Source organism: Puma concolor, chromosome A2, assembly GCF_028749965.1.
Source record: "Puma concolor isolate L17-30 chromosome A2, mPumCon1.1.hap2, whole genome shotgun sequence".
In the NCBI taxonomy this organism is placed as follows: domain Eukaryota; kingdom Metazoa; phylum Chordata; class Mammalia; order Carnivora; family Felidae; genus Puma; species Puma concolor.
The window spans coordinates 93,267,642-93,283,250 of NC_141668.1; the positions used below are offsets into that span (position 1 = coordinate 93,267,642).

Here is a 15,609-nt window from a genome sequence, read left to right on the forward strand (position 1 = left end):
CTTCTGAAGAAACACTTTCTAGAAATACAGAGCATTTATTAAATACAAAACTGGCCACTGCTCTTTTCCTCCTCTCCACCCCAGGGCAGTAGGAGAGCTGTGTGCCAGACTGTGGTGCTTCTTGATTCACACAAGGTAGGAGCCAAGGTCAAGGCTCCCAGCAGTCCTGTTTTCCACCCAGGGCTCTGCTCTCCTGTAACAAGTTTCCCTACCCCCCCCCCACCCCTGACCTCGCAGCCCGCGTTAGTAATTGGGAGGTGAGTGAGGATCCTGGTGACAACCAGTACGATTCTTGGCCTCCCACTTCGGGAAAGGGAAAGAACAGGGCAGGAGGAGTAGCATTTCTTTCCCGGTAGGATAGATAGGTGGGGAAAGACCGCTGCCTTTGTGTTCCTCTTTTCGACTAAGGTGTCTCTGTTGCTCCATAAATAAAAAACGTCTCCCTGCCTTCTGTGAGCGCTATAAAGGCACCCGAGCGGCCGTCCCGGGGGCATTGCGGGCGGGGCACCAGCCGAAACAGGTGAGCTGGCCTGACTCGGCTCTGGCTCCACTCCCGGGAGGCAGCGCTAGCTGCGGAAGGGACTAGCGTGGGGGCACGGAGCAGGCGGGCAGGGGGCAGTACAGCCTTCTTTCTGAGAAGCTGAGAGCGAGAAGGGAGCTAGGAAAACAGGCAAGAGGTCTGCCCCACCTCCCTAAAGTTCTGCCCCCAGGAGAACGGCGACCCGCTGCTGGAATTTGCCTGCAGTGCACGCAGCCTCGGGACCCGGGAAACGTGGCCTAGGGTTTCCACGCCCGGCCCGGGGGCCAGTGCTTCTCTCCAGGTGCGCGCCTGGGGACGTGCCCTGGGTCGGGTGCGACCAGAGAGGAGCGCTCACAGAGTCCCCTTCCAGCCCCGCACACGCTTCGGATCCAGCCCGGGTTTGGGGAGATTTCAGGACGCGGACAGCGCCCTGGCTGCCCGCGGGTGGGGACTGGGTCGGGCTCCGGAAGACCCCAAGGCCGGCCTCACTTCCTTCAGAGTCTGCGAGCCCCGGGCGGCAGGTGCAAGCGACGGGACCCGAAGGTCCTCACGTGCCCCCCTGCAGGCGGGTGGTGAGCGCCCGGGGGTGGCGGCCCGTAGCGCCCAGGACGGCAGAGCGCGGACCGGGCGCTCCGGGATCGGCTGCAACAGGTGGGGCCGGGTGACAGCTAACGGGCGGTCGCCTTTTCCAGCCCCTTCCTCTTCGCCTCCTCTCCCTCCTGCCCCGCTCCATCTCGTCCCTCCTCTTCGCCCTCCGCTTCGCAGGTCATGGAAGCGCCCGGCAGCAGATTGGAGCCGCCACCGCTCCCCGAGTACAGCTGCAGCTACGTGGTGTCGCGGCCGGTCTACAGCGAGCTCGCCTTCCAGCAGCAGTACGAGCGGCGCCTGCAGGAGCGCAAGACGCTGCGGGAGAGTCTGGCCAAGGGCTGCAGGTAGCGGCCGCGGCGGGCCGGGCGTGTGGGCGCGCGGACCGGGCGTGGGATGTCGCGCAGCCCTGCCGGGTTGCCCCGGCTTCTACCGTCCGCATCGCTGTCCTTCCTGGTCGCAGGGTGGCTCCATCATTCTCGGCCCGAATGGACCCTAGTCCCGGAAAGTCCTCTCTGGGGAGAGTGTGTTCCGAGAGCTCCATCTCTCTCTCTCTCTCTCTCTCTCTCTCTCTCTCTCTCTCTCTCTCTCCCCCCCTCCCTCCTCTCATGGAGACACCTGAAGTGCGCTTGGGGGTACACAGGGTTCCTATGGTCTTCTTGTGAAGGCCAGGCTGAGAACAGTGAAGAAAGGGGCTCGATTAAAAAGAGATGATGGGTAAAGCCATCACCTGACCAGGAGTCCTTGAAAGCCCCAAGCTCCTCTAGGCAGGATGCCACTCGGAGACACGGAAGGAACCCAGGAGAGCACAGCGTGCTCCAAGTTCTTTCCTGTCAGGCAGTGGGACCCCCAGGGAGACCTCCATCACTTTCTAAACCCAAACAGGCCATCCATAATTAGATATCACCAACAAAAACTAGAACTGTCAGCTGCTGCCAGATTCTCTTTCTTTTTAAAAATCTTTTATTACAGGGGTGCCTGGGTGTCTCAGTCCGTCGAGCATCCGACTTCGGCTCAGGTCATGAGCTTACAGTTTGTGGGTTCGAGCCCCCACATCAGGCTCTGTGCTGACAGCTTGCTCAGAGCCTGCAGCCTGCTTCAGATTCTGTGTCTCCTTCTCTCTCTGCCCCTCCCCCGCTCCTGCTCTGTCTCTCTCTGTCTCTCAAAAATAAATGTTAAAAAAATTTTTAAAAACTCTTTTATTACAGAACATAAGCACATATAAAAGTAGACAAAGTAGTATAATGAAGCCCCCCCTTCCTTTTTTTACCCACCACCCAGATTCAACAACCACGCTCTATTTCCACCCACTTGCCTCCACTCCATTTTTTTTGAAGCTGATCCCACAGAGTGTATCTTTTTATCTGTATATATTTCAGTATATATCTCTAAAGACTCTTTAGAAAAAATAACCACAATTCCCTTATCACACCTAAAAAATGATTGCTTAATATGGAGAACATCAAAATTTCCAATTGTCTCATAAATATAATTGAAATAATTTAGTTGAATGAAGAGTCTAATAATGTCCATACACTCTTTTGTTTTTTTTTTTTTGATATATGAAATTTATTGTCAAAAGGTTTCCATACAACACCCAGTGCTCATCCCAGCAGGTGCCCTCCTCAATGCCCATCACCCACCCTCCCCTCCCTGCCACCCCCCCATCAGCTCTCAGTTTGTTCTCAGTTTTTAAGAGTCTCTTATGCTTTGGCTCTCTCCCACTCTAATCTCTCTCTCTCTTTTTTTTCCTTCCCCTCCCCCATGGGTTCCTGTTAAGTGTCCATACACTCTTAATATTTGTTTCCTTTTGTCTATGGCATGCTGAATTAAAAAAAAAATACTAAGTAGCGAGGTACAGCAAAATATATACATTTATCATGTTAAGATTTTTGTATACACTGGCTCCGAGCTTGCATCGCCAAAATAAACAGAGCATGTTTGTTTTTCTTTAAAGACAAACAAGTAGTAGAAGGCGCCTGGGTTAGAAGTCTGAAAATTAATCTCCACTTAGAGACTCCACATTGATCGATCTGTGGCTGGTCTAGAAAATGGGCCCTTGTGTAGGGATATTTTCTCAGAGGATTACAAAGGTGGGAGAGGGGAGGGGACACTTAATCCTGTGTTTTCTAGCACAGTGCATTTAAAAGAGTAGATAGAGTTCTTGGCAAAAGCATGGTAAGCGCTTGAGGCTTAGTATTTTCCATGCAAGTCTTACTCTTTTTCTAAACGGTTGTAAAGATCAGCGGGGTCCAGCTCAAACGTTGTGCTTTGCCGTTGGTAATGGCAGAGATGGGACTAGAAACTCCATTTTCTTGCCCTTTGACAGTTGTTCGAGAAAGAGAGGCCTGGCTGTGTTGAAGACTCTCTTGCCCATCCTGGACTGGCTCCCCAAGTACCGAATCAAGGAATGGCTGCTTAGTGACATCATCTCGGGAGTTAGTACTGGCCTGGTGGGCACCCTGCAAGGTAAGTGTTGGTGAATTGGCTCCCATGTGATCGAGAGTTACAGTCTCCAGCAGCAGTTCGTAACTCCCTCCTGACTCCCAGGGGTCTGTACCCAATGTTTGCTTACCCTTCAAGATCTTCGTCTTTCCTCTAGAGCCCCTTAGTGGATAGATTCGCCTCTTTTCTCCTCTTCCTTAGAGTTCTCTTCCTGGGAAACCCTACTGCTTCTCTAGCCGCATGGCTTCAACTAGAGTCCTAGCATCTAAGCAGTAGCTTCCCAATCTCTATTGACCACAACTCACAGTAAGAAATATACATTACATCGTGATCTGCACACACACATATCTCAAGTTTCGTGAAATAGTTATTTACTCCCACCACAAGTGATGTGCTCTGATAGTTTTTATTCTGTCCTGTTCTATTCTGCTTATATTTTTTAAATGATGATTGCAGTCCATTAAATTATTTTGCATCCCACACATGGGCCTTGACCTGCAATTTGAAAGTGGCTTAAGGGGGGGCACCTGGGTGGCTCAGTCTGTTAAGCGTCCGGCTTCAGCTCAGCATCTCACGGTTTGTGGGTTCGACCCCTGCGTCAGGCTCTGTGCTAACAGCTCAGAGCCTGGAGTCTGCATCGGATTCTGTGTCTCCCTCTCTCTCTGGCCCTCCCCCCACTTGTGCTCTGTCTCTCTTTCTCTCAAAAATAAGTAAAACATTAAAAAAATTTTTTTAATGGCTTAAGGGAAAGTGAACGAAGTGTTTTAGCCTGGAGTGTTATATATAAACATTCTTTCTGTCCTTCCTTTTTTTAATCCATCACCTTATTTTAATCTCTGGCAAAACGTCTCAACAGAGGTGTTTTGTTTTGTTTTTAAACTGGCTTCATGCTATATTTCCATGAACATCTTGGAAATCTGTTGCATAGCTGGTGAATAGCAGTATGGGCATTCTTCTCGGCCCCCATCCCCATTGCCTTGCTTCTGCCGTCCCCCCAACTCTACAAAGTCCTGGACCATGGAAACAGAAGTATCATTTATTTATTATAATTTTATGGGGCACCTCATATGCTCCAAGTCCTAGGTATGCTGACATGAATGAGGTGTACCACCTGCTTTCAAGGAGCTCTTGGTCCAATAGGAAAGTGGATAATAACCATTCAACAAGAGCTGTGACAAGGGCAACAAGGCCTAAGAAGTGACCGTGCACAGAGGCTCACAACCCAGCCTTAGGGGATTGGGAATGGCTTCCTAGAGGTTGAGCTGTCAGAGTAGAACTTCTGGGAAGGTTAAGTCTGAGATTGCCAAATAATGGGAAGCAGAATGGGATAGGGATGTGTGTAGAAAGATGGCTTGAAAATGGACTATTTCAGAAGTTAGTAATAGTCGTTGAGCAATGTCATGAACCAACCTTTGCCCATAAGGCTCTCAAGGTTACTCAGAGCAGGACAGGTAGATTTCCACAGAGGAGGATGTTCTGTGCCCCTCGTGTGGAGCCCCGTCCTGACCAACCATGTTTTCAGTCACAAAGGAGGATGGGAGAGGAGGTAGGGCTGGGCAGTACATAGTTAGGTGATGCCACGTGAGCATGTGCACTGTGGACTCTTAACAGCTGTGACGGAGCAATTCTGTGTGACTCCTGGGGGACAGGGACCATCAAGTTGATGTTTGTGTAGCTGGTGCCTGGCACGGAGGCTGGCACAAAATAGATGGCAACATTTGGTAAAGGAGGACTGAATTGCATTTCTGATAATGAATCATCTTTATATACAAAAAATGATATTTCAACTTCCATATCTCCCAAATTTTCATAGATAAGTATCTTGTAAGAATTAACCCTACTTTTAATTTTGTCTATCAAGTATCAGACACTAGGCTGGCTTTGGCCAATTATCTTATTTAATCCTCACAAAAACTATTATTAACTCCTTTTCCATAGGTGAGAAATCCATTAAATCTTTTTTATTTTTATAAAATTATCATTGTAAGGTGAGATTTTTGGGAGGCTAACCTGGTTCATTCATGCATTCATTCATCCTTCACTTAATGACATTTAAAAACCAATTCCAGATGCCAGGTGTTCAGCCATGAGGATTAAATGGTTTATTGACAGGCACAGATACTGACTTCATGGAGTTCTTTTTGAATGTAGACAGAGGGATTAATTAAATAAATAAAAAGATAAAAAGAAAAGTAATTACAGATTGTGATAGATATAATCCATTGTGTTGGACTAAATACTCTGTAATATGGACTACTTTGAAGAGGGAGTGTTTATTTCTTTATTTTGAGAGAGAGAGAGAACAAGTGGAGAAGAGGGACAGAGGGAGAGAGAGAATCTTAAGCATGCTCCCCACTCGGACGCGGGGCCCGATCCCATGACCCTGAGATTCTGACCTGAGCTGAAATCAAGAGTTGGACACTCTACCAACTCAGCCACCCAGGCGCCGCTGGAGTGTTTATTTTAGATAGAATGGTCAAGGAAGTCCGTACTGATTAGGTGAAATTCAGTCAGAGACCCAGAGGATGAAGAGACTGTCATGACAAGAGCAGAAGGGAGAGTTTACCAAACAAAGGCCCAAGGCCAAAAGGAGTTCAGTATTTTCAAGAATTCTAGTGTGGGTGGGTGCCGTGAGGGGTGGCGGCTGGTGAACTGAATGAGATAAGGTTGGGCAGGGCTGGGATTAGGATGAGACAGTGAGGCACTGACTCTCAGAAGGCTTCCTTAAGTATTGTGCCTCAGGCACCTGGCTTGCCTCACCCCTCCCAGCCTGGAGGACAGGTGTGTCAGCTGGAACCAGATCGGCAGGAGATGGAGAGATCCACACAGATTTGAAATATATTTTGGAGCAGCAGTTGCTGATGTCTACTGATGGATTTAGTGTGATGAAAATCACAGGTGGCTCCAAGGTTGTTGGCTTGAGCAACTGGGTAGATGGTTATGTCACTTATTACAATGGCAAAGGCTGGCTGAGGAGCAGTTTGGGATGGAAAGTGAAGAGTGTCCTTTTGGACATGCTAAGTTTGAGATGTAGGTGAGATCTCTAAGTGGAAATGCTAAATATTGAGTTGGAGCTACTTCAAGTGTGAAGAGCAGAGGAGATGTCTGAGCTAGACAGAAAAATCAGGAAAGCATCGCTGTAGAGGTGATCTTTAAAATAGAGGCGGGGCACCTGGGTGGCTCAGTGGGTTTAACCTCCATCCCTTAATTTCTTGATTTCAGCTTGGGTCATGGTCTCACGGTTTGTGGGGTTCAGGCTCTGTGCTGACTGCTGTGGGGGTGGGGAGCCTGCTTGGGATTCTCTCTCTGCCTCTCTCTCTCTCTCTCTCTCTCTCTCTCAAAATAAATAGATAAATCAACTTTAAAAAAATATAAAAGAGTGGGAATGCCTGAGACAACCCAGGGAGAAGGGACAGATGGAAGAGAAGATGGCTGGACCATCCAGAGGTCAGAAAGATAAGGGGGGTGGGGCCACAAGGAAACATAAGGAGGCTCAGGAGGTTGGAGAGAAAGAATTGGAGAGATGTGGGGTCAGAAGCCAAGAGGGGAGGTTGTTTTTAAAAGGACAGAGGGGCAGGGGCACCTGGGTGGCTCAGTCAGTTGAGCGTCCGACTTCGGCTCAGGTCATGATCTCATGATTCGTGGGTTCGAGCCCCACATCGGGCTCTGTGCTGACAGCCCGGAGCCTGGAGCCTGCTTCGGATTCTGTGTCTCCCTCTCTCTCTGCCCTCCCCCCACTTGAGCTCTGTCTTTCTCTGTCTCTCAAAAATGAATAAACGTTAAAAAAAAAAAAAAAAAAGGACAGAGGGGCAATAGTGTCAAATACTCTTCAGGGGAGAGCTTAAAGGTGGGGCACAGGCAATGCTTTTGAGAAGGTTTGCTGTGACCCAGAGTAGAAAAATAGCTGTAACTATTTTGAGATGGAGGTAGAATGAGGGAAGATTTCATTTTCTTTTCCTAGAAGAGATACTAGAACATATTTGGGAACTAGTGGGAATATCCTTGTAGAGAAAGGCATTGATGGCCCAACAGGTGGAGGAGAAACTAAAAGTGGTGAGAAGGGGTGAATGTGAATGGGGCTCAAGGACAGAAGTAGGAGGGTTGCTCCTTAAAGACAAGGGGGAGATCTCCTCCATTTTTAAAGGAAGAAAGAAAAAATGGTGCAAGTGTAGAGGGGTTTGAAATTATGGTGAAAAGCAAATTCAGAGCATCTCTTTATGGATTCTGTGTTTTGGGTGGAGTCTGAGATTCATGTCTGAACCATGTCTGCGTGCAGAAGGGGGAGGGCAGCAGTTTGAGGAAACTTTGGGAGGTTTGAGTCTTGCTCAGAACAAAGATGTGGAGTTGGGCCGCCAGGCAGTCCGGAGTCCCCACATGGGGCTCCTGTTCACATATCTCCCTTGAGATGGGTCAGCCCAAATGCAAATTATCTGGTCTCTGGTCCAGCTTCTCTAGCCACTCAAATGCTCAAATGTCACCCAAAAGGTGGATGTTTGGATTCAACCAGACTGGGGTTTTACGAGACAAGAAAAGGGAAGGTGAGAGAGAGAAGCAAGGGAGTTCGGAGTGTTTGCAAAATTACATGGACAGGAGGCAAGAGAAGACAGGAGGGCACCAAAGAGAGGGAGAGAGTGGATTTTGAAGCCTCATGAGGACACAGATGAGGACACAGAAATGTTGCAACAACGATTCTGGAGTAGGTGAGCTGAAAGCCTAGGATGTGTTTTGGGAGAGAGAACTCAAAACAGATTTCAGAGGGGGTGCCATTGTGTCTAGTGGTGGCTCGGTCCGTGACACATCACTGGCTGGATGGCCGAGGAGTGGGAGAGTAACTCATCAGAGAGGTCAGGCTCAACTTACTGAGAAACCGCTTGTTGAGAAGGATAATGGGATCTTTTTGACTTTTGTTATAAAAAAAATTCTCACCAGCCAGCAAAAGATCAATGCAGGCATTTTAGGGCTATCTTCATTCCCAACTATGGGGAGACTGCTCTCCAGTTTCTACTTTGCCTTCTAGATGCTTGCAAACATTTGTTAGTACCACCATTGTCGACATAGGCCACCATCCTGCACATGAGGGCCCCCAGCACAGAGATTCCACAGCTTAAACCGATGGCTTCGATTTCTTTACAAATGGTGTGATTTCAAAATTGTGGCACCAAATTCCTTTGTAATAAAGCTGATTACAATATATTTGGGTAGCGGTTGTCCCTAAGTAGGACACTGTATGAAAACAGAAAAAGTCCCTATTTTGTCAGGCCTGTAAACACTGCAGAGCCCAGTGTAGGGAAGTGAAGCTTGAGAAAGACTTGGAAAAAGTCATAGAAAGTAGGTTGTTTTTATCTCCTGCTCCTTCTTCCCTTTGTGGAGCCACCATTCTACTCCATTTTCTTTGGATGAGTGATTATTGCCATTTCTTGCTGTAATTCATGTATTAAAATGATTGCATACAGATTATTCTAGAATGCAAATTCTGTAAGGGCAGATACTTTCTTTTGTCCACTCCCAGATCTAGAATAGTGCTGGCACATGGTAGGTACATAATCAATTGTTGTTGAATGAATGTGTGAATGTTTATTGTAGGAAACTAGAAAATACATATAAAGACATGAAAAAAATACCTCTTCCACAAACTATAAGTCTCCTTTGATCCTACCATGTAGAAAACCCATTAATATTTTAGTAAATGTCCTACTAGACACACAAATGCATATCTATGTAAAAGAATAAAGAAATGCCAGAATGATAAGCACTACATTTTGGATAGTGGTTGCCTTCAAGGGATAGAGGGAGGAAGGAGGATGTGATGGAGGAAAAGTATATAGAGTTGTAACTTTACTGGCGATTTCTCCCTTCCTTCCTTCCTTCCTTCCTTCCTTCCTTCCTTCCTTCCTTCCTTCCTTCCTTCCTTCCTTCTTTCCTTCTTTCTTTCTTTCTTTCTTTCTTTCTTTCTTTCTTTCTTTCTTTCTTTCTTTCTTTCTTTCTTTCTTTCTCTCTTTCTTTCTTTCCCTCAAGATTTTAAGTAATCTCTGCACCCAATGTGGGGCTCAAACCCGCAACCCTGAGATCAAGAGTCATTCCCTGTACCAGCTGAGCCAGCCAGGTGCCCCACTGGCAATTTATTTCTTAAGCCAGATGGTGAATACATGGGTATTTATTATATTATATAGTCTTTGAATATCGAAATGACTTAGTATATTATTTAAAATCTTTTGAGAATTTTTTTGTGCATGCAGCATGCATGTTTACTTTTATAAAAGGGGGAGCAGGCATGCTTACCACGATTTTGAATCCTGCTTTTTCTTCGCTTTTTCTTTGTTCTTTACATATCTCCATGTTAGGAAATGTATTTCTACATATCACATCAATTTCATGTGATAGAATTACAGTATGCAAAGTATAATTTAGTTAACTTTTCCATTTTGAGACATTCATTCAGTAGCTAACATGGGGCAGTTGTGAGCCAGGATATTTAGGTTGTTTTCGCCTTTTGTTTTTTTAACTGCTCTAAATGTAATCCTTTGTTAAGGGCCCAGTGATCAAAGGGCTTGATTTTCTCTCACTGTAAGTGAGTGAAATGTGAGAAAGTAATTTAAGTAAGATGTGCTGACTACCTAAGAAGTACTTAACCAGGGAAAAGAACTCATCATCATGGTCTTCCAATTCCCATGTACACAGAGAAGTTGAGATTTCTCCATACCGCAATACATGGGCCCAGAGGCTTCCTGGGACAGACAGCTTAGCGGAGGAAACCTCGCAGAGTTTTCTTGCCTGCTGCTGTGTATAATTGCCATATTTTTCTTTGTTTGGACCTAACTTCTGTTAACAAGAAAGGTGGAAAGGGCAGTGCAACAATGCTTATGTCCCTCTGAACACAGAGAAACACTGCATTCACACAAAATATCTATGTGCAAAACTGGTCTGAGCCTTTGGACCGAATTGATGAAATTACAAATTTTTTTTATTTTAGTTAAATCCAAGTTAGTTAACATATAGTGTAATAATGTCTCAGGAGTAGAATTCACTGATTCATCACTTACATACAATACCCAGGGCTCATCCCAACAAATGCCCTTATTAAGGCCCATCACCCATTTAGCCCTTCCCCCCGCCCAACAACCCTCCGGCAACCCTCTGTTTGTTCTCTAAATTAAAGAGTCTCTTATGGCTTGTTTCCCTCTCTGTTTTTATCTTATTTTTCCTTCCCTTCCCCAATGTTCATCTGTTTTGTGTCTTAAATTACACATATGAGTAAAATCATATGATATTTGTCTTTCTCTGACTGACTTATTTCGCTTAGCCTAATACACTCTAGTTCCCTCCATGCTGTTGCAAATGGTAAGATTTCATTCTTTTTGATTGCCAAGTAATACTCTCTCTCTCTCTCTCTCCCTCTCTCTCTCTCTATATATATATACACACACCACATCTTCTTTATCCATTCATCAGTCAAGGGACCTTTGGGCTCTTTCTATAAGTTGGCTCTTGTTGATAGTGCTGATATAAACATTGGGGTGCACGTGCCCCTTTGAATCAGCACTTTTGTGTCTTTTGGATAAACACCTAGTAGTGCAATTGCTGGACCGTTGGGTAGTTCTATTTTTCATATTTTGAGGAACCTCCATGCTGTTTTCCAGAGGGCCTGCACCGGTTTGCATTCCCACCAGCTGCGCAAAAGGGGACCAACAGCGCTAAAGGGTTCCCCTTTCTCCACATCCTCACCAACATCTGTTGTTTCCCGATTTGTTCATTGTAGCCACCCTGACTGGCGTGAGGTGGTATCTCAGTGTGGTTTTGATTTGTATTTCCCTGACTGAATTGATAACAATGTTAACCAACTGCTTTGACTTCTTTTTTCCACTCGTCTGATCACTGGGTAATTTGGATTACCTGTCAATTCAATTTATTTACACAGGCGTTGTGTGGACACCATCATTATTTCAGCTGATTTAGACCGTGTTCTGCATCCTTGCATAGCCTCAGACTGTAGGCAACATAAGGAGACCACTCTGGGCAAGCTGCAAAGTGGGGCTATCTTTGAAAAGGTCTTTCTTTGCACAGTAGAAATAATACCATAACTTTTGTTGGTGAATTTAATCATTTTGGATGTACTTTCAGGCATGGCGTATGCTCTCCTGGCTGCCGTTCCTGTCGGATATGGTCTCTACTCTGCTTTTTTCCCTATCCTAACATATTTTATCTTTGGAACATCAAGACACATCTCAGTTGGTAATTATAAGCATATACTACAATTATATTTATTCACGTTTAACGTGTTTCGGCTCTAGTATGTGTATTATGCTTCCATATCTTTGTTAATAATGTTTTCCGGGAAAATAGGCCTTCAGTGCTTTGCCTGCTTTTCCTATTCAATGACGCAGTGGTTCTTAGCTTTCAAAGTACCATCTCTTCAGTATTAAGTTTATACTTAACTTTTTTTTTTTTTTTTTATAAAGAGGAGAAAATTGAGAGATTGGTCAAAATGGCAGCCTACCTTCAAATTCTAGCATATTTTCATTTTCTTAATGTAATAAATTTGACTCCATATTTAGAAAGTGCTCTCTTCCAAAATAGAAAATGACAAGGAAAAAATATCTTCAAGAGGTCTTCAAACCTCCTGTTTTACTAGACTAACTTATCATTTACTAAATAATGTTCATCAAATCCATATTCATCATTTCATTAAAAACTATACTCATTTTAAGTCACTAATACTGGAAGACCAGCAAAGTTGTGCCAAAACTATTTAGAAACTAAGCTTGGCTTTCCTTCTTGGTATGGCTCAAAATAGGCTTATTTTCTGCTGTTCCTAAAATTTGAATTCTCTTTTGCTAGAATGTTCTAGTAAATGAATGTCTTAATGCTATTTTGTGACTTTGACATTTATACTTGAGATAATTTTGCGCCTACATCCATCTGCTGGCTAGACATGTCTACCTGGACAGTCCTCTTGAAACACATACAACCATCTACTGTATCTCCAACCCATATCCTTGTCCTTAGTTGTATTGTCCCCAGTGTCTAGCATATTGCCTTGTCTACGGAAGGAGATCAGGAAGAGGTTATTGATTGAGAACACTTCCTCACCTGGGAGAATCTATCAGTATCAAATGCTTGACAGTGTGAGGAACATAGAAGCTGTATTTTTTCTCTTTGGTATTCTATCCATTTAGACACTCCAGGTTACTGGATTTTGATACTGAGCCCTCCCAACTGTTAAAGCCTTCCATGATGAAAGGATAGGATCATCATCATGGATAAAAACATCAGAAGTGAATGGGAGAAAAGGAATACTTTTAAAACATAGAATCTTCTAGACTGGCATTTGATATGAAAAAATAATTTGTTTTGAAAAGAGAAAAAGAGAAACAGTGTACTCTCTTTGCTGTTTCTTTACCCTAATTGGGACCCTGTGATATGGATCAAGGTACTCAGCTCCGCAGGGATCAGGACACCGGATGCTCTAGGGAATGAGCTTATATGGAATAAGTAAGATGAAACAAATAAGGATCCAGCTTGTTGGCCACCTCTGCCAGGAAACTCCCCCACCCCTACCCCAGTTCACACGAAGACCGCACAAAGACTGGTTAGACAACCCCCCTGAGTATTCACAAAGCATCCGAAATGCTATTTTACAATTGCCTATCTACATGTCTCTCTTGCTCATTTCTGGGTCACGAATGCCTTGAAGCATGTGTTTTGGGGGCTTCTTTTGTGCAGAAGCAATATTTTCCCAACCACAGCTAATAATTTCACACATCTTTCTAATCCTATGTAGACATGTTGTTGAACCTAAACATGTATGATGAATAATTACTAACTGATAGAGCCTTTCTTCCCCAGGGCCTTTCCCTGTGGTCAGTTTAATGGTGGGATCTGTTGTTCTGAGCATGGCCCCCGACGAACACTTTCGCATATCCAGCAGTAATGGCACTGCACTCAATGCCACCGTGATAGACTCTGAGGCTAGAGACGCAACAAGAGTATTGATTGCAAGCACCCTTACTCTTCTGGTTGGCATCATACAGGTAATGGGATGACAAGTAAAATGTAAATTGGCATGATTTTTATTTGAAATAACTGAGTGTAAAGCATGTGGACTTAAAGATTCATTTAAAAGCACAACAGAGAGATTTATTGGAGCCCCCCCCCCAAAGTTATTTTTTAACTTCTACTGTTTTAGGTCAGATGCTGAAATAGTCAGCAAGACCCCCTGATTAGGGCTCAGGTATTATCAAAGTTAGAGACAGAAAAAAAAATCAGAACATGTGTGATTATTTTTTTTAATTAAAAATTTTTTTTAATATTTATTTTTGAGAGAGAGAGAGAGAGGCAAAGAGAGGGGGACAGAGAATCCAAAGCGGGTTCTGAGCTGTCAGCACAGAGCCCGACATGGTGCTCAAGCTCACAAACCACGAGATCATGACCTGAGCCCAAGTCAGAAGCTCAACTGCCTGAACCACCCAGGTGCCCCATGTGTGATTATAATGAGAATGAGGGAAGGGAAGAATACAGAATGCACAAAGGAGCAAAAAGTGTCCCAGTGAGCAGAGCCATGGGATCTGAAAGTCAGAGGAATAAGTCCCATGATTTTTGCTTTTACACATTACATATCCAGAAACACTTCAAGGTTCATGTTACCACAGTTTTCAAATTTTAGGGTGGAGGAGGGGCATTGGGAAATCCAGATTTGCTTCCTACAAGTATTTGTTGTTATCAGCAGGTTACCAGAGTTTTAACTGGTGTTAAGTTTATTTTTATTTTTTTTTAATGTTTATTTATTTGTGTGAGAGAAACAGAGCATGAGTGGGGAGGGGCAGAGAGAGACACACAGAATTGGAAGCAGGCTCCAGGCTCTGGGATGTCAGCTCAGAGCCTAACGTGGGGCTTGAACTCACGACCGTGAGATCATGACCTAAGTGGACGTCGGATGCTCAACCAACTGAGCCACCCAGACACCCCAAATGGTGTTGGGTTTAATTTGTTAATAGTTCAAGAGAATTGGTCCTTCTTCCAGGCAAACTTTAACTTCTTTCCTTCTCATACTAGTTGATATTTGGAGCTTTGCAGATCGGATTCATAGTGAGGTACTTGGCAGATCCTTTGGTTGGCGGATTCACAACAGCTGCTGCCTTCCAAGTGCTCGTCTCACAGCTGAAGATCGTTCTCAACGTTTCGACCAAAAACTATAATGGCGTTCTCTCCATTATCTATGTAAGTGTGGCTTTTTACTCCGGAGATGGCTCACGGAGAAAAATCTGTTCTTTTCCTCTGTACCCTGAGTCTGGAGAGCATATGTTCCTCCATGCCATACTTTGGGCAGCCATTGAAAACATTCTTCTCTGAAAGAAAGCAATAGAATCAGGAGTAACATTGAAGACGGCAGATTTTACAAAGCATCGTTCTCAACTGGTCAAAATGGTTCCACAAGTGTCACTGCACTTAAAAATATGAAGGAAAACAAAGTGGTATAGTGAAGTGAAGTCTGGTGTGGGATGCCACAGACTTGAGTTCCAGTTTCCAAGTGGCCTCTGATAAGTTGAGTGGCCGTAGGCACATCATGGGGGATAGTGGCTGAAAGCTCAGGTTTAGAGCTGGATCCTGGATTAATATCCTGACTCTTGTATATATTAGTTATATGAGCAAATCACCATACCTCAGTTTCCTTCTCTGCCAAATAGAATTAGTAACAATATCTGTATTCATAATTAAGTTAAATAAGGGTGTAAGAGAAGCACTTTGCCCAGAGGCTGAAGCATTAACAAGTACTCAAAAAAAGTAGTTAGTTGAAATTATTATTTCACATTTCAAGGCTTCTTTTTTTATTTGTAAAACGAAATGACTGGAGCTGTAGCTCTAAAGCCCTTTTTAACTGTGAGAGTCCATAAAATGCATAATGTAAATGTCTCAGCAATTATAGATGAAAAGGAACATCAGAATCGGAGGTGATCAACATGCAAAAGAGATGCAAAAGAAGGATGTAGATCACACTAATTAGATTTGAAAAAGTTCTTGGATCTAAATCTGTGTTCTATATAAAGCATGCTATTGATGCTTGA

General features: G+C 44.4%; 1 protein-coding gene across 3 annotated transcripts in view; it reads left to right on the top strand.

Moving 5' to 3' along the window:
- Positions 1 to 374: 374 nt before the first annotated feature.
- The window catches only part of SLC26A4 (solute carrier family 26 member 4), a 52,055-nt gene continuing 36,820 nt past the window's right edge, over positions 375 to 15,609 (top strand). Inside the window, exons 1-6 of one of the 3 annotated variants that reach the window (XM_086696950.1) lie at positions 375 to 520; positions 1,286 to 1,452; positions 3,435 to 3,574; positions 11,669 to 11,779; positions 13,394 to 13,578; positions 14,600 to 14,764. In XM_086696950.1, coding sequence (XP_086553076.1) covers positions 1,289 to 1,452; positions 3,435 to 3,574; positions 11,669 to 11,779; positions 13,394 to 13,578; positions 14,600 to 14,764 — 765 coding nt within the window. In that variant the 5' untranslated portion in view covers positions 375 to 520; positions 1,286 to 1,288. Of the gene's footprint in view, positions 521 to 578; positions 822 to 851; positions 1,172 to 1,285; positions 1,453 to 3,434; positions 3,575 to 11,668; positions 11,780 to 13,393; positions 13,579 to 14,599; positions 14,765 to 15,609 lie in introns of those variants that run through there. The other 2 variants (XM_086696949.1, XM_025929746.2) reach the window with 2 other exon arrangements.